Raw genomic sequence first — 26,773 nt, 5'->3', positions numbered from 1 at the left:
GGTTTCAGCTCTCAGTATCACTAATATACAACCAGGAAACACACACACACACACACACACACACACACACACACACACACAGCAGAGTGTGTAGCTGTCTGACATCCTGCAGCTGAAAAAAGCCTCTTAAGAGTGTGTGATGTGACAGAGAGCTGTGTGAGAGTAAACTTAACGAGACTCGAGCAGCTACTGCTACAACAGACAAGAGGTTAGAGGAGTGTGTGTGTGTGTGTGTGTGTGTGTGTGTGTGTGTGTGTGTGTGTGTGTGTGTGTGTGTGTATCTCTCTAGTAACTGTTAAAGAACGACCTTTTTTCTGTGTCTTGTTAGGCATTTTTGAGTCTTTTCTCTAATTTTGTGATACTTTATTAAAACTAACTCTGGTGCAAGGTTATAATAGTTTTGGATTTTTCATTAGTTTTAGTTTTAATTTCGTTGTGAATTTTTGTTTTCAAATTCAGTTAGTTTTAGTTAGTTTTTAGAGTGAGTTTTCTAGTTTTAGTTTATTTTTTATTTTTTTTGAAAATGCTTAGTTTTAGTTTAGTTTTTATTAGTTTTAGTGTTAGTTTTAGTTTTTTTGTAATGGGCTATGTGTTGGGTGCCAGATTCAAAGAGGTCATAATAAATTTTGCCTTTATTTCCTTTGGTTTATCATCTCAGCCCCAATAAGGTTATTAACTCTTACAGTTCTGGGTGTTTTGAATTCTGGTTTGAGTGTAAACATCCCAGTCTCAGTAAACATATTCACCATGTGTTGCATGTTCAAATAGAAACACTGAATTATGAATGAAAAAAAGTTGACAAAAACAAAAACTAAGGACATTTTCACTATAATTTTAGTTAGTTTTAGTTAGTTTTGTAACCACACAATACAGTTTCAGTTAGTTATCGTTTTTTTAAAACCTCTAGTTTTTATTTTTATTTCAGTTAACGGAAATGTTTTTTCAATTCTAGTTTTCGTTATTTCGTTAGTTTTCGTGAACTATAATAACCTTGGTCTGGTGTTCAGCTTGTGTGTGTGTGTGTGTGTGTGTGTGTGTGTTCTCTTACTTGCAGCCTCCACCAGCTCCGGGTGCAGGTTGTAGGGGATCAGCGGGTCGGGCAGGTCGGCGAAGAAAGCTTTGAGCGCTCCGGCTGCAGCGTTCACCGCCACGTCCATCTCCACGAAGTCGATGGTGTGATCTGCAGTAAGAGAGAGTGAACAGTGAGTGTGTGTGGGTAATTCACAGCGTAATGAATATTAACGAGGTGTTGACAGCAGGGCTGTGAAGTAATTATGACTTCCAATAGTACATGGGCGGTTCCCGGAGCACAGACTAATGCTGCTGACAGGAGGAAAAACGGATCAGATCAAAAACAAGTGCACCGTCTTTTATGATTAATTGAATAAAATCGTCATGATTTACATCACTTTTAACCACTTTTTTCAGCCTTCTAAAACGTCCCAGGTCCCTAAACAAAACTTTAAAGCAATAACAGTTATTATCAGAAGCACAATCAAGTCAAGTCAAGTCAGATTTATCTATATAGCGCATTTACAGACGGCTGAGCCGCACCAAAGTGCAAGAAAGTGCAATAAAATACAGAATTGACTAAATTGACAAAGGTAACAAAGAAAACAAAAACAAAATTGAATTTAAAATAAATTAAAAGAAGATGGGATATTTTTTTAAAAGCACTGTGGGATTACTAGGGGACACTTTTCCCTAGCACTTGCCGGAGGAAAAAAAACTTTAATATTAATAAAAGCAGCAGAGATTTGCCTGTTTATTGTTATATTCTTGTTGTAAATATCACTGTTATCACTGTTTTAACATATTTAAATGTGGATTAAAACATTAACATATTGTCTTGTTAATTATTTCTTGTTTTAAAAACGTGTACTGGATGCACCTGATTTGCATAAAGGAACCTCAGCATGTACTTTATGCAAATGAGGGGCAGCCAAATAATTTCTTTGCTTATTTTTTTGAAAATTGGAATAAAATGTAATTTCATACAGAACACTTTTCAAAGTGCTCAAAAGTGGGGAAAAAAACGGTAACACTTTACAATAACCAACATTTATAGATGGTAAATAGACCATTTATAAATGGTAAACAGATAGTTTATTAATGTTTAATCATCATTTATAAACCATATATAGGCCATTTAGAATGGTGAATAGAAAATGTAATAATGTTGAACTATAATTTATAAATGCCAAATAGATTACTTTACCATAAACAAACATAATTATTAGTTTATTAATAGCTTTACACTCATTATAACATTTTTAACACCATATTAAGTATATAAATTATTTCAAAATGATTCTTATACCTTTAAGAAATTGCTTGAAAACATTTAAAGATTAAATATGTATAGAATTTTGTAAATGGTTAATACTAATTGGTTTATAAACCATCTATAAACATCACTTAGATGGTTATTGTCAAGTGTTACCAAAAAAACATATTATATATTGTCCATATTGAAGAGTTGTCATGTTTGCAGCCTCTCCTGTCCTGTCCTCTCCTCTCTGCTCTGTGTAAACTCACGTTGATCCATTCAAACAGGACTTTCCTGGGTCAGGGCTTCAGATGGAGAGGATATCAAAGAGCTTGTGAGAAGTTGTGAGACTCACAGCTGAGCTTTGTGTCTGAGCAGCAGAACAGAGCTCCTCTCTGATCACAGCTAACAGAGGTTATCATCAGGCTGTCTGTCTGACGGAGCAGCAGGGCTGCAACACAACACACGTCCAGTTCAAACAAGCATTTTATCTGCTGTGTTCTTCCTGTGGAGAGAGCAGGGAAGCTGCAGCTCCACCACGTCACACTGAAGAGACGATATTTCAGCAGGTCGGGGTCATCTCTGCAGCTTTCTCATTAATAACCCCAGTAAAAATACTGTGTGATGATGGCTTATAAAGACCACAGAGGCCGAAAACATATATATATATACACTACCGGTCAAAAGTTTTAGAACACCCCAATTTTTTATTGAAATTCAAGCAGTTCAAGTCAAATGAACAGCTTGAAAGGGTCCAAAGGTAAGTGGTGAACTGCCAGAGGTAAATAAAAAAAGGTAAGCTTAACCAAAACTGAAAAATAATGTACATTTCAGAATTATACAAGTAGGCCTTTTTCAGGGAACAAGAAATGGGTTAACAACTTAACTCTATGGAGTCTTGGGCTATTTTGTCCATTTTTGAATTCTTTTCATGTCTTTGTAAGTCATTTTGTGTCTTTTTTTAGTCATTTTGTGTCTTTTGTTTTTAGTCATTTTGTGTCTTTTGGTGTTTTTTTTTGTCATTTTGTGTCTTTTTTTGGTCATTTTGTGTCTTTTGGTGTCTTTTTTGTCATTTTTTTGTCATTTTGTGTCTTTTTTTAGTCCTTTAGTCCAACATAAAATGTGATTTTGAATCTTTTTTTTTACTTTCAAAACATTATCATGCTCAATCAATAATTTTAAATGTTGCAAATGTGCATTCATTTCAGAGTACACTGAGGCATAATTTTAAATTAAATTCTGGAAAAGTTGGTGTGTTCTAACACTTTTGACCAGTAGTGTATATATGCATGAGTTCCTGTTTTGGTACAGTGTAGCAACCAAATGACGACAGGAAGGAGGAGAAAGAGGGAGGAGTAAAGGGAGCAAGAAGGAGGACAGAGCCCTAAGGCAACATGACAGCTGTCACACTGAATCTGAAAGACTGCCAGCACACACACACACTGAGATTTCTCACCAGAAATACTCTCAAGGAAATAAAAAGATAAAGGGGAGGCAGAGAGGAGAGAGATATAAACAACAGGAAATGCACAGGAGAATAAAAGGAGGGCAGGAAAAATGAGGAGAGGGACAGAGAGAGGCAGGGATGTTAGAGGAAAGAGGGACAAACGGGAGAGGAGGAGGAGGAGGAGGAGGAGGAGGAGGAGGAGGAGGAGAAGCTGTTAAATGAAGTGTATTAATAAACAAACAGAACGCTGCTTTTAGCCTTAATGAAGCAGAGCCATGGTGACCCCTGAATCCCCCCAAGAATCCCCATCGGAACGGAGCTGCTCCCCGAGCAAATTCACTTTAATCTTCCAACCATTTCCATAAAAATAGATCCGGTTAATATGGTGGAAGTGGCCAGTAGCCGGCAGCCCACCACCCTCTTACTGACAGAGGGGGTAATGGGCTCTAATGGGGCTTCTTCACACACAGATATAATTGAGCTGCTGGGAGGAGGAGGAGGAGGAGGAGAAGGAGGAGAGAGGAAGACAGAGGAGGAGAATGAAGGGGGGAGGAAGAAGGAGTTGAATTAATAAAGAGGTGGAGGAGGTGGTGAAAGATTCAGACAAAAAGGAGGAGGAGGAGGAAAAGGTGGAAGAAGAAGAAGAGGAGAAGGGAAGAAGAAGGAGGAGGAGGAGAATGAATAAAGAGGCAGAGGAGGAAGTGAAAGAAGAGGAGGAAGAGGAGGCAGAGGAAGAGGACGAGGAAGAAGAGGAAGAGGAGAAGGAAGAGGAGGAAGAAGACAAGAAGAGGAGGAGGGAGGAGGAGGATGAAGGAGGAGAAGGAGGAGAGAGGAAGAGGAGGAGGAGGAAGGAAGATGAAGACAGAGGAGGAGAATGAATGGGGGAGGAAGAAGGAGTAGAATTAATAAAGAGGTGGATTCAGACAAAAAGGAGGAAGAAAAGGTGGAAGAAGAAGAGGAGGAAGAGGAGGAAGAGGAAGATGAGGAGGAGAAGGGAAGAAGAAGGAGGAGAACAAATAAAGAGGTGGAGGAGGTGGTGAAAGATTAGGAAGAAGAGGAAGAGGAGGAGAAGGAGGAGGAGAATGAATAAAGAGGCCGTGGAGGAGGAGGTGAAAGAAGAGGAGGAAGAGGAGGCAGAGGACGAGGAAGAAGAGGAAGAGGAGGATAAAGGAGGAGGATGAAGGAGGAGAGAGGAAGACAGAGGAGGAGAATGAATGGGGGAGGAAGAAGGAGTTGAATTAATAAAGAGGTGGAGGAGAAGGTGAAAAATTCAGACAAAAAGGAGGAGGAGGAGGAGGAGGAGGAGGAAGAGGAGGAGAAGGAAAAGGTGGAAGAAGAAGAGGAGGAGAAGGGAAGAAGAAGGAGGAGAACAAATAAAGAGGTGGAGGAGGTGGTGAAAGATTAGGAAGAAGAGGAAGAGGAGGAGGAAGAGGAGGAAGAAGACAAGAAGAGGAGGAGGGAGGAGGAGGAGCAGAGGCTGAATGTTCCTTGTGGAGGAGTTAGTTTGATATGTTGTGGAGCTGCAGGGTAACATTGAGGCTGAGAGTCGACCTCAGTGATCTGCAGCTCTGATCTCTGACTCCACGACTCCATTTTGTCTTCTGGAATGATTTATTAAAAGATTTGGCCTGACATCGCTGCACCAAATTATTCTGCAACCTTTCAGCTCATTTCTCATTTTTTAATTTCCAAGGGGCATTATCAGCAGGTTATCAACATGTATGACAGAGCTAATCGAGCAGGGTTACAACAGTTTAACTCCTTAAAGTTCTGCCCTATTTCATAGAGAGCTGGGGTTGGGAGCAGTGGATTTTTAGGGGGACATAGTAGACGTCATATAGAAGTGGTGTGCTTCACCTGAAAGCTGAAACCTGAAGATTACTTAAAGATGCAGCTCAAGTTGCTATAGTCACACAGTCAGTAAACAGGAGAAGAAGAAGAGAGAAAACAACAACAGAAAGGGAGGAAATGGAGAGAAGTCTTCAGGAATCGGATTCAACTTCTAATCAGTCATGTGAGTTAAATGTTCGCTACGTCAGAAAAATAATTTCCATCTCCTGTTTAGTGCATTAACTATTTTTATAAAAAGACAAAAACCACCATGTTTCCATCTAGTTTTTTAGAAATTTGATGATTAAAACACAGCTTATGTCTCATAAGATTGTTGCAGCAATTTTTATGGTTGATACTGTTTGTTACATTTTTTAGTTGAGTTTTAGGAGAGAAAAGTTCATGTTGTGATTTTAGTTTCAAAAACGATTCACATTCTGGACCCCAGGATGCACAAAGACTCACATACAAGAGGAAAAAGTAACACAATTTACTGCATTACTCCTGGAACGTTATTGTGGTTGCACCAATCAATTAGAGGCCCCAGAATGGAGCCTTGTGGAACTCCGCATGTCATTTTTGCTCCATAAGAAAACCTTCATGGTTTCTACCCCAAACTACATTTGATTTGCATAAAATGTGCATGTCTATAACGAAGAGACTTGTGGGTACAAATAGAACAAATTTTTATTCAGATATCTTGAGGTCAGAGGTCAAGGGTCTAAGCTTTTCAGTCATACCCGATTTACGCACATCACATAATGTTTAGGGACCCCAGGATGCAGGAATAGTTTCAGTAGTTCTATATATGTTTTGAGACAGATAAAACGTTCTTTTCTCTCTCCTCATTCTTTTGGGAAGTACATGTTTTGAGCTTTGCTACAAATATTCTCCACCAAGGCCTGGGTGTGAAGATAAGATTAAACATTATTTTCTCTGAGGAAATTGCTGTGCAGCAGGTGCAGTACAAAGCAGGTAAAGAGTTGGAATATAATAGATGAATAAAGCTTCAGTCAGTCAGTTTATTTTGATTTTTGAGTCACGATGCATTAGTTTCCTTCAGTCCTTTTCTGCACATAATTATCACTGAATTACTTATGTTATAAACCTCTTAATATGATGATCACAGGCCAGGATCAGAATTTATAAAGAGCACTTTTTAAATCATTGCAGGTTAAAATTTACCTGGTTTTACCAGGAAAAATGTTTGGAATATATCTATATTACTTTTGATTATTATCTTGTTCATTCAAACTCATCCATAACACAGAGAAGAAGCTGCGTCATTTGTTTTTTTTTTTTAAGGAAAATTCCTCGTTTGGGCGGTGGTGGGAAGAATATTTAAGGTGTATTTCTCCTTTAGGACACTAAAAATCATCTAAAATATGCCGTTATTGTGTAAAGGTTGGGGCTTTCTCATCTTGAAAACTCTTCATGTTCAGAGGGATTTACAAGCAAACAGAGACGCACAGTGATGACATTAATAGATTAACTATAATAAAAGATAAAATATGAAATAATGCAATCAATAACCGGCATGAGACTGAGAAAACAAACCCCCTGATCTCGGTCCAGGCTCCGTATTTCACCGGCGGGCTGTAAATGACTGACACTGCTGACTGTGTGCTGGTGATTTCTGCCTGTGGTGACTTTATTTATTCTAACAGCCCGTTTGGCAGCTCCCCAGCCCTCGTGTGCAGGTCCCACTCCGCTCCACAGGGCATGTGGTTCTCTTTAAGCACTTCTGCTGCGTGGTCAGGTTTGGAATCGGTTTTCTCGGCGGGCTGGATTTATTGCACACATCACACGAGCGCTACTCGATTGGTAACATGCTTTCCGAGGGACTCCCGAGTTCTTAAACGTTCATGGGAAAATAATTCAGATTCGGGATCTGTGAAAATAATGAGAACCACCGGCACCCGAGCTTTGAAACTCCGGTTACACATGTGCTCCTGCTCCAGGTTTGGAGATGTATTTATGAGGCTCTGCATGTGTCTGTGCAGGTGTGTGTTTGAGTGTTTTACCTTGATCAAACTGTTTCTGGATGTTGTCCTGGTCCGTCTTGTTCCCACTGACGCGGTACAGACCTTCTGTCGTTAGACCTGCAGACACAAACAGGAGACGGCTCAGTAACAGCTCTGACAGACTTCATTCATGTCACATTTACATCGTATTAAACAGAATCTACACAGATGGACCAACGGGAGCAGCATACGGGTTTCATCTCATGTGGTTTTTTGGAACCACACGCTGAGATTGTTTTTGGATCGAAGCTAGAAACTTTCACGCCATAAATTTTCACAAAAACTTCTCTTTTCTCTGAAACAGCACTCACTGTTTCTCGTGACTAATTTTGGCTTTTCTTATCATATCCTGGTTTCCTGTGTGTGTGCAAGCCGTGAAGCAATGATTAAAAGATATGTGGTGCGTTAGTTTATTCTGAGGAGTTCTGATCCGACATGAAGCAGTAATAAAACATGAATACATAAACTAGGGATGCACTGATTCACTGACTGAACATCAGTATGCACCAATATTTGTTGTGTTGACCGATCAGCAAATACAACATTCAATGTTGTGTTGATTAGATAAAATAAGACTTTCCTTTATTTGTCCCACAACGGGGAAATGTCCAGTATTACAGCAATAAAGTGGATAGCAAGATAGAGAGGAGCTTCAATAAAAATAACAATAAATAGTAAACCAGCAGTATAAACTAGAAATATAAGAAAGGTATTAAAACTTAAAAGTAAAAAATATTTTTAAAGTATTAACAGCTTACAATTTAGACATGTGGAAATGTAAAAAGTATTAACAATTAACAAAAGGAAAATATACTTTATATCATGTGGACAGTTGAAAATGCAACCATTGCACAGAGAATATTGCACAAATAAATTAGGTAAAGGAAGTTAAGATAAAACAATCCATTGCTCTGCATTGACTTTGTATTTGTCATTTCAATATGTAAGCAATCAAGAGAAAAATGTTTAATAGCTGATGTGTTGTGAAATGCTCTAGCAAGAGATTTAAAAACCCATGACTAAGTTTATAAAAATCTGGCAAACCAAAAAACAGAATTCTTAAAGAGGATAAACGAGGAAACAGACGTATACAGATGACCAGTTAGAATGGGGGGAAAACTGTGGTCCTGACATTGATTTTTGATTTGAATGATTTATTTCAAATATGCAACAACAATACAACAATAATAATGCATCAACAGGAGTCAGCCCTAGTGACTCCTGCACTGATGAGGCCGCCAAGCACTCTATAAAAATGCCACAACATATTTGAAAAGGGGATGTCCAACATTATGTGTGCAGAACATTTTGTTAGTTTTAGGTTTTGCTTGACTGATGTGATGGAATCTGGATAAATCTGAAAGCTATGCAGTATTTTGTTTGCAAGTGCATTAGCCTTCAAACAGCTAATTTGTCCTAAAACACTCATTTAACATGCTTCAATATTGTCGTTTTAGCCAGAAACGGGCATTTTGTTAGTGTTTCAGGCCTTGGTTGCATTTTGTTGAAGGGATAGTTTTCCATGCTCTGCCGCATGGCGCTCTGCCTCTATTTGATGGTGGACTCAAACAAGAGTATATTTGGCTGCTGCAGCTGCTGGTTCAGAGAAGAAGCCACTGGATGGACACAAATCTGGGATAATGTAAGAGGTCAGTAAGGGCAAAGGTGTTTGTTTTGAAATAAAAGTGATGGAAAATGTCAGTTGTGTTGGAGTACTAAACTGTCTAGGAATAAGATCAGTGACAAGAGCCTTGTATTGTATTGTATAAGGTGAAAAATGGCTCTTTTATATTTAGATTTCATTTAGCTAGTTTTTGTTGGACTATAGTAAAAAAAATATTCTCATTGAGGAGGTAGTTGTATAGCAGCTAAAAAAACATTAAAGCAGTTATTTCCAAAAAATATATAATCTTTATTATTTGAAAGATGGCATATTAAAAGGTTGTTTCATGTATTTGTTTAACTTTGGTTGAATTTGTGCTCTTTTAAATGCTGAATGACTTAAAAACAGTTGTGTTTTATAACAAAGATGTATTTGATTCCCTGGTACAAAGGGAGGCTAAATAAAATCTCTATCAGCTCAAATATTCACAATCGGCGCATCACTTAATATGATATTATGATCGTGATATTAAAAATGCTTTATTATCAAAGGCTTGAGTCAGATTATTGATCATTTTTGTCCACTGTCCTTTTCTGTAAGCACAGCTTTGTTGCAATCAAGGACACATCATCATCATCATCACAATCATTTATCAGTAGAGAGAAAATCAGTAGCTCCAAATAATGAGCTTATAATGATTCTGCAGCAGAAGATGGAGGAGGAAAACCATCTGCTATTGTCATTGAAATTAATATATCTTTTAACATATAGATCATTTCACAATCTTTGGTGTTAAATTTCCATATCGCGGACGTCTTTTGATGATTTCAAGCCATTTATCTGCTGCTGCATTTTTATCAAGTTCAATTTGGGACTATCTGAATCTCTCATCGCACTGTAACCATTTTTTATTCTCCATTTGATTTTTATTCTATTGCATTGCCATAACTCCTTTCCACCCATGTACAGTTGTTTCTTTGTGTGTGATAATGTGTCTGGACTCTGTAGCGTCTTAATAAATAGCAGTAGGCGTAATCAGCTCTCTAAGCCTCGGCCTACACCTTTTTCGGTCATTGCTATAATCCTTTTTATCACATTTAGTCATTACTTTGTGTCTGCTTCAGGTGCATTACTGTTTTCTGCTTTAAATGTGTGAAATAAATGTCAATTTTATTCCTTTTTCCCCAGAATAAGACAGCTTAGAATCTCCCAAACACAGCAGTGGTTTTGCCTCGACAACACTGCAGCTTCTGCAGCGCGTGTGGTCACATTTATTTATAATTCAGCATCAGAAAGATGTGAAACAATACAAGCCATTACTTATTTACAAGAGGGAATGTCAACATGAAGATTCATCCTTCTTCAGATCAGTAAATATCTGCAGAAAATCTCATGGTGACAGCTGCCGTGAGCAACAGCGATTGCAGCAGATAAACAGTGAATAAAGAGTTTAGTTATTCCGCGTTTGAGCCTTCAGCTGGTCTGAGAGCAGCGTTTTGTAAGTGTCTCCAACCGTAAGAATCACAGCCAGCTGGCACCTGACAGCTGATCTCAGACCAGCACATATGGAGACAGAGTGTCTTAATTATAGGGCTATAATGTGACTGCAGGGATGAGCACAAAACACACAAACACACACAGACACACAAGCGATCCATACAGGTTGAAGTTCTGCTCTGTCGCTGCTGCAAGGTCATCCACACTGCAGTATACATGCCTGTGTGTGTGTGTGTGTGTGTGTGTGTGTGTGTGTGTGTGTGTGTGTGTGTGTATGCAGAGGCAGTTAAGCAGAGACAGTATTATGTAAATTCAGCTTTAATGGATTCAAGTAAATCGTGTCAAGTGTGAGCAAGTGTGGGTGATTGTGTGTGTGTTCTTCGGTATCTGGGTGTTTATCTGTGCCTTTTTGTGCATGTGTGTGTGTGTGCGTGTGTGTGTGTGTGTGCATGTGTGTGTTGCACTCAGGTGTGTGTGACAGAACACTTCAGCTAAGCTCTTGGGTTAACAGAAATCTGAGGAAAGCTGCGTTTCTGTAAAATGACCTCAGTGTAATCAGCAACCCACTCAACCCAGTTTCTTGTGAGAGCATGCATGTGTGTGTGTGTGTGTGTGTGTGTGCAGTGTCTCAGTGGGTGGAAAGCCTTAAATATGACTTAAATGACTATATATGTGAGGACCAACTTGCACCCCTCCACAGTTAACAAGCCGGAGCGTCGACCTTCAGCCCAGCGACTCGAGGATATCAGATGGATTTCACGCTGCAGCAGACATCGTTCTGATGTTCAGACTCATGTGAACCCTCTGAGTCACAGCGGGAAACTTTTCTGCAGATTCCGGTTGTTACATTGAGTCGGCAAAGCACCACACGGTTTAATGTCTCACAGCAATATAAACCGTGAAGACATTTACATGCACAAAATATTCCCAGTTTTGCCCTTTTTCCGAAAACAGACAACGGAAACTAGGGGTGTGCCATATCATATCGTTCACGATAATATCGGTATATTTTTTTTATGGTTAAAAAAAATGCATATCATGATATTGGCAACGTTCTTACTTCTTGATGTAGTGGTTAAAGTTGTTTTAATCACAAAAAGCTACTTACTTCCTGTCGCTAAACACATGCAGCTTTCAAAATAAGAGCACAGTGTGTTGACAGAATCCACCACAGAACTTACAAGAAGACTGTCAAAATAAGATGCCTTAAATAAAACATACAAGAACCTTTATTCTCCTTTACAAAATGTCATTAAAATATGCCCCCGAAACCCCTAAATGGTTATTTTTATTATTTGCTCATACTCTAGAGTAATTTTTTTTGTATTTGGCAACTGTTGAGATTTGCACTTCAAACTACATTTTAGATTTTTATTTATTTATACCGACTAAAAAAATCATATTTTCTATATCTTTTTAAGTATTTCCTAATATTGTCAAGAATATCGTTATCGCAAAAATAGCCTGAAATATCGTGATATTCTTTTAGGGCCATATCGCCCAGCCCTAACGGGAAGTCCCTCGAACTTTGTATTTTGAATTTTATATTTTGCACAAACACAATTTAAAAGTGGTCCAGACCTGTTATACAAGTCGTTTGCCATTTTTCACTAATGCACAGTATATTCCATTACTTTTAAGCAAGTTTGAGTTTGAAATTCCTGCATAAATTAGAAATTATGAGAGAGAAGAGAAAGTTAAGATAAAAATACGAAAATGTTTTTGCATATTCCAATTCCTAATATTCCTACTAAGCTGTTTACATGCAAAATGAACATGAGAATTCCTCAAGTAGACCATTTTAGTTTTGTTGTGGGTCAGAGCACTAACATGCAGTTATAACACCAAAATGTGGACAAGTGGATCAGCTGAATCGTGACATTTTGAACGTTTTTCTTCTGTCAAGCATCTTCGACACTTGATGCCTTTATCATAACATCTAAATCTACATCAATCAATGCATATTGACCTAGTCTTTCTACTAGATTGTACATTTTGATTATGATTATTGAATGCTGGAAAATGTCCAGATTAGGGATCAACTGGATTTATCTAGCTATTAGCACGCTTAGCTCGTCTGGTGTGAGACGCTGGGGACAACAAATTAATATAACAACAAGATTATTTCATTAAAATGTTTCAGATTTCATGAGCGATTATGTCGATGAAACTCCAGATCATGTTGGAAATAAAGCAACTTTCAAGGACTTTATTCATACATCACTAAACTTTAATGTTTGGGATTACAAAAGGAGCTGAAAACAGACGAGTCACATTACATCTTGACTGCCTGTTCACTAGAGTATTCTTTAGTTTTCTTCATCATGACTAAGCAGTAGAGACTTGAGTTACCATCTGTTATTAGATATTCTGCAGGTGACAGTGAAGGTCACACACTGCAGGGCTCCTCTGTAATATCTGGTTGGACTGTGACTCACTGTGTTTTCTATGTCAGACACACAGAGCTGGCTTCTGCAAACCTGACTGAAAAGTATTATTTTTTTCTAATCTGAGCAAACATTCTGACACATTATTCTTGGAGAAATGTTGCAAAACTTTCCCGTAAAATCCTGTCTTCTTGCCAAATTCATACTTCTTTGAAAACAGCTAATTCCCAGTGGTGATGTCATGCTGATAGAGCCATCATGAATCACAAAACTGTATCTCTGGATACTCGCTGGACCAAATCAAAATGCCATTGTTTAAAGTCAGAAATCAACCGCTCACTGACCCGTTTCAATAGGAAATATGTCACATGAAGGAAATTATGTTCTTTTTATTGTGAAAACATTCACTTCTTGGCATAAGGAAATCTATAAACATCTGACAATAACTATAAGTCAATCAATCAATCAAACTTTATTTATATTGCGCTTTTCATACATATAAATGCAACTCAAAGTGCTTTACAAAAAGTAAACAAACAATTTATGTGTAAGTACAAATACTATTACTTATTTACTAATTTAATCATGTTTTTTTTGACTCGATATATTGTCATTTACATGCGTGACTTTTTGTGCTCTTTTGTGTTTGTGTTTAACGTAATGCTGCAAATGTTTGACAGGCAGTAGGAATTGCCAAAAACAAATGATAATAAAATGTTATTTTAATAATTAAATAAAACAAAACATAATGATTATCTCATTGCAACGTTTTGTTAACAGAGCCTGAAAGTCTATTTTATTTCTTTTGGTTCTAGTTAATTAATTTATGCTTGAATTATCTAGGATATTTTAATATTTCTTTTCCACATTTCAATTCCAATGTTTAATATTCTTGAGATTTAAAAATCTGGGTTTCTGGGAAAATATATCGTCCTAAAAAATTGTTATCATGACAGGTCTACAAAGTACTAGTTAAATGACAAAAAAAAAAAAGGAAAATCATTTTTTACGATTCTTCCACGTGCCCTGAATGCAGCATCCCTCATTCGCCTCTGACCTCAAAATAACCCGTCCAAAACATCACCACCCCTGTTCATCTCTCTGTCCTTCTGAGGACATTTGATTCTCAACAGGATGCAACACGCACACGCACACACACACACACGCACACGCACACACACACACACACACACATATATATAGAGGGGAAGGAAGCTCACAGTGCAGCTCATGTTTGCATGTTGGGATCTGATAAGACTCGTCCTGCTGTGATATGATCTAATATCCTGATGCACGTGCACGCGCACACACACGCATGCATGCGCGCGCACACACACACACACACACAGTTTCTGTCTCACACCTGCTCTCATCACTCACTGTCTTCTCGTCTCTATCTTATCTCACAGTGGTTTAACCGTCTCTCTCTCTCTCTCTCTCTCTCTCTACCTGTCTGTCTCTCTTTCTGTCTTTCCGTCTTCTCATTGGCCGGTTGCCTCCGTTATTTTATTGCTGTGACAACCATCTGCTGTGGGAGGGGACAGGAAGCCGGTTCAATAAGCGAAAGTCAATCATTGTCTATTTTTAACTCTTGTTTCACCAGGCGAAGTGTGTTATTCTCTTTCATCCCCGTTTGAAAGTCAGCGCCGACATTGATGGATTATACAAACTCCTTGTCCGTTTTACCAAGATAGCTTGCAGATAAAAAACCTGCAGAAACTTTACAGAATGAGTGATTATTTAGACTACTTTAAATCATTGAAGCCTGGAAAGCGGATACGTCGTTTTGTAGTATTTGTATCAGCTCTCAAATCCTTTTTGAATTTCATTTCTATCTGCTACAGAGGCTGAAAAATCTATTATTTAGTAGAAGCGTTGACACTTCTGTTGAATTTCCAGAAAAACTTCAGGTTTTAGGGGCTGATTTTAAAATCGCCCAGAGGTTTTACAGGCGTTTTAGGCGTCAATGGGTTAACAAATGAAATCAATGAAATCAATTCTGTCTGCAGCAAAAAAACAGATTAAATGTTTCAGAAACAAAGTCGACTGATTTCTAGAAAAATAAACATCTCCGACACTGTTCGAACACACACACACACACACAGATTGTTGTGATAAAACACCCCAAGAAAAAGATCCAAACACTATAAAAAGGTGTTGACGACGGATTGATTTCGAGAGAACTTGTGCTGCTTTTCCTCGTGTGTGTGTTTGACCTTTGGCCCGAGCAGTTAAGACCCCGACTGGTCGCACTGCGGTGTTTACACGTCCTTTATAAACTGACAAACTGGGCAGAAACGTGTTATTCCTATTAAGATAATGACTTTCAGGTGTTGACAGGACGGGGCCGACAGTGCTGAGATAATCAGATTACAGATAAAGTAGCTCAACGCATAAACATGGCCTCTCTGTTTGACGCAGGAACAGGAAAACATTTACAACAAGATCTAAGAAGGATTTATCCAGCTGACAATGTGTTTTGTCCTCGTTGTGTCTTTGATGTTCTGAGCTGTGTTTTCTACTGTGACATTTAGGGTTGAGTATCAAGAATTAATACTCCAAACACAAGCAAATCCAGTGGAAAAACACCCAAAGCAACAATAAATGTGTCCTCGAATGCAAAGCCTGATATATGTTCTTCCTCTGGAGCACAGAGCTCCATTGTTTAGTTGCAAAAACACATGAATGAGACACACTGTTGCACTGGGTGACATGTTCCTCCATCACCATGAACACATACTGTAGTTCTGATTCAGCCCCACATGCACAGATGTGCTGCAACAAATAAGAAAAATAATGTTTGTCTTGCACCTTTCATATATAAAATGCAGCTCAAAATGCTTCACAGGCATTGAAATGAACAGCTGCAAAATAAAGTGCAAAACACAAGAGACATAAAAGGAAGAAAAAAAACTGAAATAGCTACAAGATAAAAACAGAAATAAATACAGAAATAATAAAATACTGTATTGAAAGGCACAAGACTAAAAAGTGAAAAAAAAAAAAAAAAAAAAAAAATATATATATATATATATATATATATATATATATATATATATTATTATTATTTTTTTTTAAAGATTCCATTAGTTGAATTCTTGCCTCAATCGGTAAGTTTTCAACTGTTTTTTTTACATTAACAGATCTTGAATATGTAGAATACTCACTAGAGACATAAAAGGAAAAAAAATAACTAAAATAGCCACAAGATAAAAACATAAATAAATACAGAAATAATAAAATACTGTATTGAAAGGCAAAAGACTAAAAGGTGAAAAAAAAACTAAAGTAGAAAAAAAAAAATACATATATATATATATATTTATTTTTGTTAGTTTTTTTTTTAAAGATTACATTAGTTGAAGTTTTCAACTGTTTTTTTTTTATATCAACAGATCTTGAATATGTAGAATACTCACTAGAGCATTAAATATGGATCTGAGGAGATACAAAGCTTAAATCAAAGTTACCTGATTTATATTTGTAAATCTAGAAAAGGATATATTGAGCTCAGGGTTGCAGGTTGTCTACAGACTTCTCAGTGAACGTTTCTGAACAGAAGCTTCATCCTGGATGAGGTTCTGGATCTGGATTTGATGTTTATTTGACTTTTTATCCACCTGTTTATGTGGCAACAGTCTGATGTTTATGTGCTTGTTGCTAGTGCGTTAGCTTGTTTATCCTGATCTCACACACACACACGGTGACACCTGACAGTAACCAGGATCTGCTGGCTCCCACTTCATATCAGCAGATCCCAGCCCGCATGTTCCAGTTTCTCATATCCAGGACATTAAGGTCTTATCCCGCGCTCGTTATAAATGTGCTCTGACATGCTAACATGCACCCGCTCCTCTAAAGAAGATGAATGTGCAGGTAAGAAGTGTTTGTTTTCCCCAGAGGACGACCAAACGCAGCTTTTCCCACAATCCTCAGGCTGAGAAATGAGCTGAGCTCCGTGGTCTGGAAGTCATTCGGCTGCCAATACTCCAGTCCTCCAGAGTGTGTGTTTATAAGTGTGTGTGTGTGTGTGTGTGTGTGTGTGTGTGTCAGAGAAAGAGTGCAGGGTTATGTGTATGGAGCTAATGACCTGAGGTGAGCACTTTCTTTGTGTTTTTTCCCCACACTCACACACACAGACACACACACACACACACACACACACACACACACACACACACACACACACACACACACACACACACACACACACACACACACACACACACACACACACACACACACACACACACACACACACACACACACACACACACACACAGACACACACAGACACACACACGCAGACACACACACACACGGAGAGAGTTGTGGTCTGGTGGAGTCATCAGTCTCTCCGTTGGTGTGTTAATTTAATGACCGGCCCTACACACAACCACGGGTCAATATAAATCAATACAACGGCAAAGAGTGTGTGTGTCTGCGAGAGTATGATTTAATATCTGGGCACCTTGGGTAACAAGATCCATACACACACACACACACACACACACACACACACACACACACACACACACACACACAGAGTCTCTGCAGACAACAGGCCCACAGCTGCAGTCTGCTTCCAGACTGAGATCTTTACAGTTGGGAGGGCACCACAACTAAACCCTGAATCACTATTTCATTAAATGTTTGTCTGAATCTCTGCAGCACTCTCAGAGGCTTGTTAAAAACTAAACAAAAATCTAAAATTATGACAATCAGAGCTACAGAAGTTTCAGCAGATGACAGCTTAAATTCAAACAGGGTTGATTTAGGGATGATTATTAGAAATGATCCATATTCAGTGTATTATGTACAGTAGATGGTAGAGGGCAAACTACCAGTTTGGAGAAGCAGGACACAGGAGTACTGATACAGAAGCTTGATCTATTTTAGCCTCCTAAAAACTACTTTACCTTGCAGTCAGAGTGCAGGGTTTAAGTTTACGTCAAAGAACTGAAGCAGGTATCCGTGTTCTCTTCAACACCCACCAGACTCCATTGACAAAAACAGTCATTTAACCTCCTGTGCTGCTAGTCGACTGTTAGTTTTCTTGTGCGTTTGTTCAACTTTGGTAAATCTGAATCTGAAAGACTGAGTCCCTGAGGAAGACGTCTCGGTTTTAGTCATTCGTTTTCTGATAAAATGTATAAATAATGAAACAATAAAGTAAACTTTCTTTTAGCTTGACCAGGATTAAACTTTAATCAAAGAAGGACCATGAGGGGTCCCTGGTAAATTCTCCATCTTGTACCGGGTCCCTGGTTGAAGAAAGTTCTGCTTTAAAACACTAAAGTTACACAACAGCAAACATCTGCTCCAGTTAATACACCGACTATGGATAAGTAGCTCTTACAACACCACTTCAAGAAACAGTAACTATCCCTTTAAAGACTTTTAGACCACCGGTGGAAATACCAAAGAAGCCCCGAGGACATCAGAGAGAAGGTTGGCAGATCAGCAGAAAGGGGAAGTCCCCCGAGTGAACCCGTCAGGATCGGTTTACTCCTCACGAGGAGTTACTACGGAGTCCAGCTCCAACTGTAAAAACAGTTGTATAACGTCTCCCGTGTCTCTGGAGGAGCTTGTCAAGTCAGAGTCACGTCATCACGATTATCTTGGCTCCGAGACAACAAGATTACAACGTTTAAAACTCAGAGCATGGAGCTTAGAAAGACAAGGGAGTTACATGGGCGGTAGGGAGGAGTGGAGCTATCAGGTTGCATTGTGGGAATATTTAAGCTTGACCTATTAAGAGGAACTAAAAGGTCGAAATATACTTATTTCCTCTGCTGCATCGATTTGGACGTTTCTGTCTAGTCTTTATGGACTAATAATCTGAAAATGTAATATTCAGTTTTAATCAAATGTCACAACACAAAGCTTTGATGTGTCATGGTTTACTGATTTCACTAAATGTCTAATTAATTAGTTCCAGTAACTTTAATCAACATTAATAGGGCTGTTTCCCTCCAAATACCAGCTCCTTTCAATGCATAAATGCTTAAACATGTGAGTTGTTGCCTCAGCTTTACTTCAATGTGAGTAAATACAAGAATAAACAAATAGTATTTTGGTTCTCCACTGTGTTTTTAGGTTTAGGTTTATTTATTTGCACAGTTAGAATTACATAAAATGACAAAAATAACAAATAATATGAAGTGCAGGGAGAGGCAGAAAACCAAGACGGGCTTATTTAAAACCTCCACCTAAAAATGAATAGTTATAAGAAAGTAATAAACTGATGAAAAATGTATAACATCAACAACAAGTTATAATGACAATAACAAAAATAACAATAAAAACAAAAATAAGATCATGATATAAAAGTGTATTTGTGAGTGTATTAGAATTTTAAAACAGCAGTTAAATGAGTTTTTAGAGTGTTAAATCTCAACACATTACAAAAAAAAAAAATCATGTTTTCATGTATGTGTGATGTCATTTTTTATTCACTCAAATATCTGGCATCACATCAATCCATAATCATATCAGACAGCTGTTACCTTCTCAGGTTTAAAAAACAAAACAAACTTTCATATTGTGGCTTCTTCACTGCAGTAATTATTGAAACACACTCACTGACCTGAGCTGTTATGCTGGCCGCGTGTGTATCTTTGTGTGTGTGTGTGTGTGTGTGTGTGTGTGTGTGTGTGTGTGTGTGTGTGTGTGTGTGTGTGTGTTGACAGTGGGACAGATGTCCAGCTTTCAGGAAGCGACAGGAGCAGCCGACAACACACCCACACAGTCACACACACTAATTTCTAATGTAACAGAGACAGATGGGCCAGTATTATAAATAGAGCCGTCAAGCTGCAGCTACCTAGCTACTGCTCTATTTACTCACACACTGATACACACACACACACACACACACACACACATACACACACATACACACACCACAACACACACACAGACACTTGTTTACTTTCTGTTTTGTCCTTTTTTTAATGTCAGTATTTTCTCTCATTATATTTCTGTATCTGCAGCAGCATGGGGTGAATGATAATGAGGCCTAATAAATTATATTTTAACACTCAAAACTACCATCAACTATGTTAGACTGAAGGTGACAGGGGCTGTTTGCACAAAGCATATTTCAGTTTTCTCGTTACAATTTTTTCAACCTGGTCTCACAGAAATCCGTGAAATAGCCACGGATTTCGCTTAACTCAAAATCCGTGGAATAGCCACGGAATCGCTCAAATTTCCGTGAAACTGACACGGATTTCGCTACAATGCAAGTTAATGACAGTCATATCCCGTGGCCATTGGTTTGTTCCAAGTCACGTGACTTTCAAGGTCCCGGCGGTCAGAACAAAAAACATGGTGGACAGTTCTCTCATTTTTAGTGAAAAATCAATATTTTGACTTAGTTTCTGCATAAAAATGGATTTTGATCACATTTTCTAGCGAGAAATATATGTTTTATTTTCTAAATATTCACTCAGTGAATGTACATAATCACTTTGTATGTTGGAATAGCCACGGGATATGACTGTCATTAACTTGCATTGTAGCGAAATCCGTGTCAGTTTCACGGATATTTGAGCGATTCCGTGGCTATTCCACGGATTTTGAGTTAAGCGAAATCCGTGGCTATTTCACGGATTTCTGTGAGATCATGTTGCTTTTTAAACTATACTTTATTTTGACTTAAGGGTAATAAATGCACAGAACCTCTGAACGGTTTTCTGTTCAGTCAAGGAAAGAGTTCAGGGCATTCCAGCTCTGTTAGAGATTCTATCGTCAATAAGTTGCTCAAATGGCAGAAGAGAAGAAAAGGAGGGGAACAAATCATTCTTGTAGAAGAATCCAGTAAGGAAAGAGCATACTAAAGAGTAGAATTGATTCAAAAATAGTGAACATGAAGCACCGAATGTGGGAGGAAATGCAACCAAAATGTATTCAAGAAGTTGAGTTAAGCGGTCCATCCAAGAAATCCAAGAAAAAAAAGACAATTTGTCTGTTCTGGCCAAAAGATGAATAACTAATTACAGGAAGGATTCCAACAAATCTGGTAGGAATAACGTTTTACTAAAGTTAACTTAGTTACAGTTCATCTCTGCCGGCTACATAAGTCGCTCATAATAGAGACGATTTCATCACTAAAGGGTAAAGACTTGCATGGTATTTGTTGTGTCATTCACCTTTTTGGCATTTCACCCTGTTATTATATTATATTATATGACAGTATTTGTGTTTGTGTGTAAAAGAGGCCTGCAGATAAAGGCCTGTTTGTTATTAACACTATTGAATAAAGCAATTTGTAATCAAAAATAGACTTTGGGTGAGTAGAATTGTGATGTAATGTATGTAAACCGGGACATCAGACAATAAAACATTGACCTTGTATAAAACAAGGACCAGGTGTACAATAGTAAGTAGACCGAGTATAAAAAGGACAGGTCATAAATATTATAAACATGATATCACCATATCACACCCCAGCTTATCATAATGAGTCACACGTTTGAGCAAAGTTGCAGCTGTACAATTTAAAGAAGAAACCCCACAATGAATAATGGGTTATACACGACACAAAATAAAATATACAAAATATAAATGAACATTTAAGCCATTTAAGACAGTATAATGTGTTCTAAAAAATGACTTAAAGCATATTTGCTGGATTGTTTTGAAAGGGAGATTCAACAGACTCAGATAAAATATTGCACTTGCTGAAAGATGCTCAAAAAGACAGGTGTAATGTTGAATTTTTGTATTTATGGATGTTTTTTTTTCTAATTCTGTACCTACAGGTGCGTCTCAATAAATAATTTTTCATAGATAAGTTTATTTTTGTTGGTAATTCAATTCAAAAAGTGGAAATAACACATTATATAGATCCATTACACACAGAATGAAACATTTCATGCCTTCATTTATTTATTTATTTTCTAATTATAATGATTATGGCTTACATTTAATGAAGACCTAAAATTCAGTGTCTCAAAAAAATGTTAAATATTACAAAAGACCAATTTTAAAAAGTATGTTTAATCTGGAAAAGTTGGCCTCTGAAAAGTATGTCATCTATACGACTCAATACTTGTTTGGGGCTATTTGACTTGAACTACTGGAAATGGACTTTTCCATCATATTCTAATGTATTGAGATGATCCTGTATATTGTATTTTCAACAGATGACAGCAGTGTTTTTCTGCATATTTCTGGTGATCTGTAAGAAACATGACAATGGCTAAGTGATCAGTGAAGCCTGGTGTAGCGGACACATGCTTTAGTTTGATATAAAAGCATCAAATAATTATAAAAACAGAACTAAACTGTATATAATCTGTACAACAACATGACAGAATACTCCTTTAAAGTTTGGTTTGATGACAAGACAAGGAACAAAAACTTAATTTCTACTACAAGCACAAACATTAAACTACTACCGCTGAGGGACGTTTCAACAATGGCAGCATTAATGAGTCACTTCTACGCTGTCAACTTCTGTTAAACACACTCTGCACTTTTCACTGACTTATTAGTGCACACACACACACTCCAGGCATTTATTTTCGGAAAGGCTAAGTAACGACACAAGGGAGAAGAGGATGGAGATGAGATCGAGAGGATGGAGGGAGAGTGAGGGATGAGAGGAGGACAAGAAAGAAGGGAAGATTTAGATTAAAAAGGAGACAAAGAAGAGGAGAGGTCGGAGTCAGCACCTCGTGTTGTACAACATGGCCGACTAAACGCCCTCCTGAGACCTTCATCAAAGCCTCTGCATCATCAGAAACTCACAACTGCTGCCCAGAGAGTGTGCATGTGTGTGCATGTGTGTGTGTGTGCGTGTGCATGTGTGTGTGTGTGTGTGTGTTAAGCCTGCAGCAAGGTGCTGGTGAGGTCAGTGGCTCTCAGAAGGGTGACAGACTGACATGTCTGCAACAGCAGGACTTCAAAATCCTCTCAACACTTTCCCATTTGCAGCTACAGTCCAGCTGTTAAAGGACTGCTCCACTTATGCTAACTGTTTTTTTTTAATTCTAAACCTATTTTCATGGCATCCCTGACTGTTTTAAACCATTATTTTTTTCTTGGTATCATTCAGACATGGAAGTCGTCCATCACTGTGCCTAAAAAGCTGACAATCACATTTCTTAATTTCAACCAATTACGGATGTTTCTGCGGTTATGTAACGGCATAATCACGACCCAATTAAAAACGATGCCAGCTGTAGCCACAAGCCATACACATTGTTTCTCTCTAACCATTTACAAACAACGTGTGAAACAAAAAGCACATGGATCCCAATGCGACAAAAGCTCAGCAGAAAGTCTGCAGATGAGGAAAAACTCTAGCAACAGAAAGCTAAAAATAAAGACGTGTGTCACCCGCCGCTGATCCTACTGAGAGCCGAACTTTGGGGAAAACGATCATTCAAAGCATTCAGAATGACACTGATCAGCGAGAAGTGCAGGCGCAGCTGAAAACAAGGTGACATTTCACTCCTGATTGGCTCAGACGGAGATGACAATACCACTGAGCCGGGACATTTTTACTGCTGTCTTGTTAACAGTGAGAGACGGAGGAAGTGTGGAGTTAAAGGTTGTCAGTGTTTATTTTAATATTTCAATTTTCAGCTGAATGTCAGAAGAGAGGATTCATTCGAGTGCAGACGTGCCTGTCCAAAAACTTTTTGACTTCTTCCAAAACAGACTCAACTGACTGGACTGAACATGTCCAAAGTTTCTCCATACACTATTTAGAGAAACTGGCATTGAATAACTTTTACTTGTGTTAACATGACTGAAGTGACAAATTGCTATTTCTTATGCAGAGATCTGAATGGAAACAGTTGGCTGATAGGTGACCTTTAACCCTCTGGACCCCGAGCAGTTTCCATTTTTGCTCCTGTCACATTTAACTCACACTGGCCTTGTTTTTCTCTGCAGCACAATCACGGCTGGAAGTCAGGGGGATTAAATAAAAAACTTTTGTGCAGTATAACAGAGGTTGTGATGCCAAATATGATGACATTTCTATCTAAAACATGTTTTCAAGTGCCCACACCTTTGAGCAATTTTGGAAAAAAATGGAGGCCAAACTGTTAATATGCTTTATATATTGACTCTATTATCCTTTCCAACCTCTATTTCCAACTTCTCCTGTCCTCTCCTCTCGGCTCTGTGTAAACAGCCTCTCCTGTCCTCTCCTCTCTGCTCTGTGTAAACAGTCTCTCCTGTCCTCTCCCCTCTGCTCTGTGTAAACAGCCTCTCCTGTCCTCTCCTCTCTGCTCTGTGTAAACAGCCTCTCCTGTCCTCTCCTCTCTGCTCTGTGTAAACAGATTCTCAGTGAATATTTGTCACGTGACCGTTGGTCTCAGCAGAATCAATCATGTCTTCACAGTGTCTCTGAGGAGCAGAATTTAATGTTTTTAACAGGATCTGGTTAGTGCAAACTGTATATTTTTGGCAAAATTTTAAATAAGACAAGTAGAATAAAGTGGTTTTGATTAAATATCACTATTTTAAGAATAACGATTTGGAAGCATCCATCACACATGATTCATTCAAGAAAGAAGAAATTGGAAAATCTAAAGAGAATTTCTATTTTTTGCAGTTTTGACCTATTAGATCTTTGTCAGGAAAAATTATGAAAAAAATATATATCATTAACCATAGTTTTCATACGGACATTTACTTCATCTGAGGCTCTTAAAAGAATGCACTGGGGGATCAAAACCTTAAAGATAAAGATCTCAAAACCAGGATGGATAAAACCCAAACTATTCACAAAAGAAGAGAAAATATTTTGGGGTTTTTTTGTAAGTCTTTAAGATTCTTACAGCTAAGATAATCCATTTTTGGGTGGGGTTTTCAGTCTTTGGTACAAGGCCAGCAATGTAATCCAAGATGTCCCAATTAAAATGAAACATAATGGAGTTGGCAGACGGAAGGACATTCTCCTTTGTCTTGTGCTCCACTTCACATATTATTTCCATACTGCTGTCCATGCAAGCACAGTGTGGTCACTTTCTGTGTCGCCTGCTTGATATTCACTTTGCTGCCGGTTTGTTTTCAGCACACTCACATGTTCGCTGGCGGCACCGTGGCAGAAAACATGCAAGGGGGATAAAAAAAAGAGGGAGAGGAGGAGAGAAGGGCAACATAAGGGCTTTTCAAGGCAAACTAATGGACGACTGGACTGCTCAAATACAGCCACAGGACACACTGTCCCTGTCACACACACACACATTTACACACAAGCCCCATTAGACCAGATGACTGCCTTGGAGCCAGGTGGCAGAGCACTAGCCTCTATCTCGCTCTTTTTTCCCTTTTCTCTCTGCACAGCCTGCCCCCAAGACATGCACACACACACACACACACACACATCCGTAGCATGCTAGTTTATCCTAACACCACACACACACACCATCTATCCCGAGCCTGATGTAGCCGCCGGCCCGGTTAAAACTGGCCTCGTCTGTCCCCCCTAATACCCTGCTGCACAAATGCACGCTAGGGGCCATAACCAATCGCCCTGATCTAATCCTCACATTGGCCCTCTCACTTTAAGCAATATAAAAAAGGAGAGGGAGAAGGAGGGAGAGACTATGTTCCGGTTAAAGTTGTTTTCATAAAGATCGACCACATTGAAATGACTAAACAACAGGAAAACAGTTAAGTCTCTTCTTCCTCTTTCATGCAAACGAAGATACGGTCATCGAGTGTCAGCTGCTTAAACATCTGTCCTGCAATCTCCTGCTCCGTTTGTATAATCAGAAATGGTTTTATTGCAGAGTAAGTTTGCACATTCTAGTAATTTGTCTTGGTGTTTTGGTGCATAATGGAAAATACAGTGCAAAGGTCAAGAGGCATAATAAAGCACAGTTCAGTTTGAAAAGAAATCTCCAAAATACTAACCGGGGGATGTGCAAAATTTCACAATATGAAGAATAAAGCATAAGAATATGTGCATGTGGGGAAATAGTAAACATGTGCATAATTATAACAATCAGCAGACCCATAGCAAACACAGCTAGGGCTGCAACTGACGATTATATGCAGAAAAGAAGTGCTTATTAAAATGACTTGCTTTGGACAAAAAGAGAACAAAACTCAAAGCAGGAAAGTCAATTTACTCTCCAGTAACACAACGTACAACAGCTAATCTGCACAAACTAAAACCAATTCTGACATTTTTGTTGGAAGAAATGTTTTTCTTGATTTGATATTCAAAACAAAGTGCTTCACTATGAATTGAGTATTAGCTTTAACTGTAAATGTAGTTGTATGTTTGATTCAGTTGTATGTTTTGTGTTTGAGTTCATCATTCTGCATAAATGGTATCTGCTTATCTGACGAGTTATATGGATCTTTTATGACACAACACAACAAAAATATTAACAAAACACTTCTGTTCTTGCTCCTATTTTTCCTCAAGGCTAGACAAAAGATTTAAGGCTTTTTCTATATGCACACAGGGCATATTTCTCTCCAATCTTGTGCACAAATGTGTTGAAATTCATATTAACGAGCCCTGCTCCTTTGCCACGCATTTAAACAGGCGTTTTATTATAACCAGCCTGAGGCACACCTGTGTAATAATCATGCTGTATAATCAGCATCTTAATATTCAAGTTATTCCATCAACTGTCGGATAGATAGATTATCTACTCAAGAACATGCACACATTTATGGGTAAAATTTGAGAGAAATATATCCTTTGAGCGCATAGAAAAGGTCTTAAATATT

The 26,773-nt window shown here is 38.3% G+C and overlaps 1 protein-coding gene across 3 annotated transcripts in view; it reads right to left on the bottom strand.

Annotated features, from left to right (window-relative positions):
* Positions 1 to 26,773, bottom strand: part of arhgap5 (Rho GTPase activating protein 5) — a 73,158-nt gene that overhangs the window by 17,129 nt on the left and 29,256 nt on the right. For all 3 annotated transcript variants that reach the window (XM_059352744.1, XM_059352745.1, XM_059352746.1), the window contains exons 4-5: positions 7,571 to 7,648; positions 1,049 to 1,180 (exon numbers count right to left, since the gene is read on the bottom strand). In XM_059352744.1, coding sequence (XP_059208727.1) covers positions 1,049 to 1,180; positions 7,571 to 7,648 — 210 coding nt within the window. The remainder of the gene's footprint in view (positions 1 to 1,048; positions 1,181 to 7,570; positions 7,649 to 26,773) is intronic.

Source organism: Centropristis striata, chromosome 16, assembly GCF_030273125.1.
Source record: "Centropristis striata isolate RG_2023a ecotype Rhode Island chromosome 16, C.striata_1.0, whole genome shotgun sequence".
Lineage (NCBI taxonomy): Eukaryota > Metazoa > Chordata > Actinopteri > Perciformes > Serranidae > Centropristis > Centropristis striata.
This window is presented reverse-complemented; position numbering and strand designations above follow the sequence as displayed.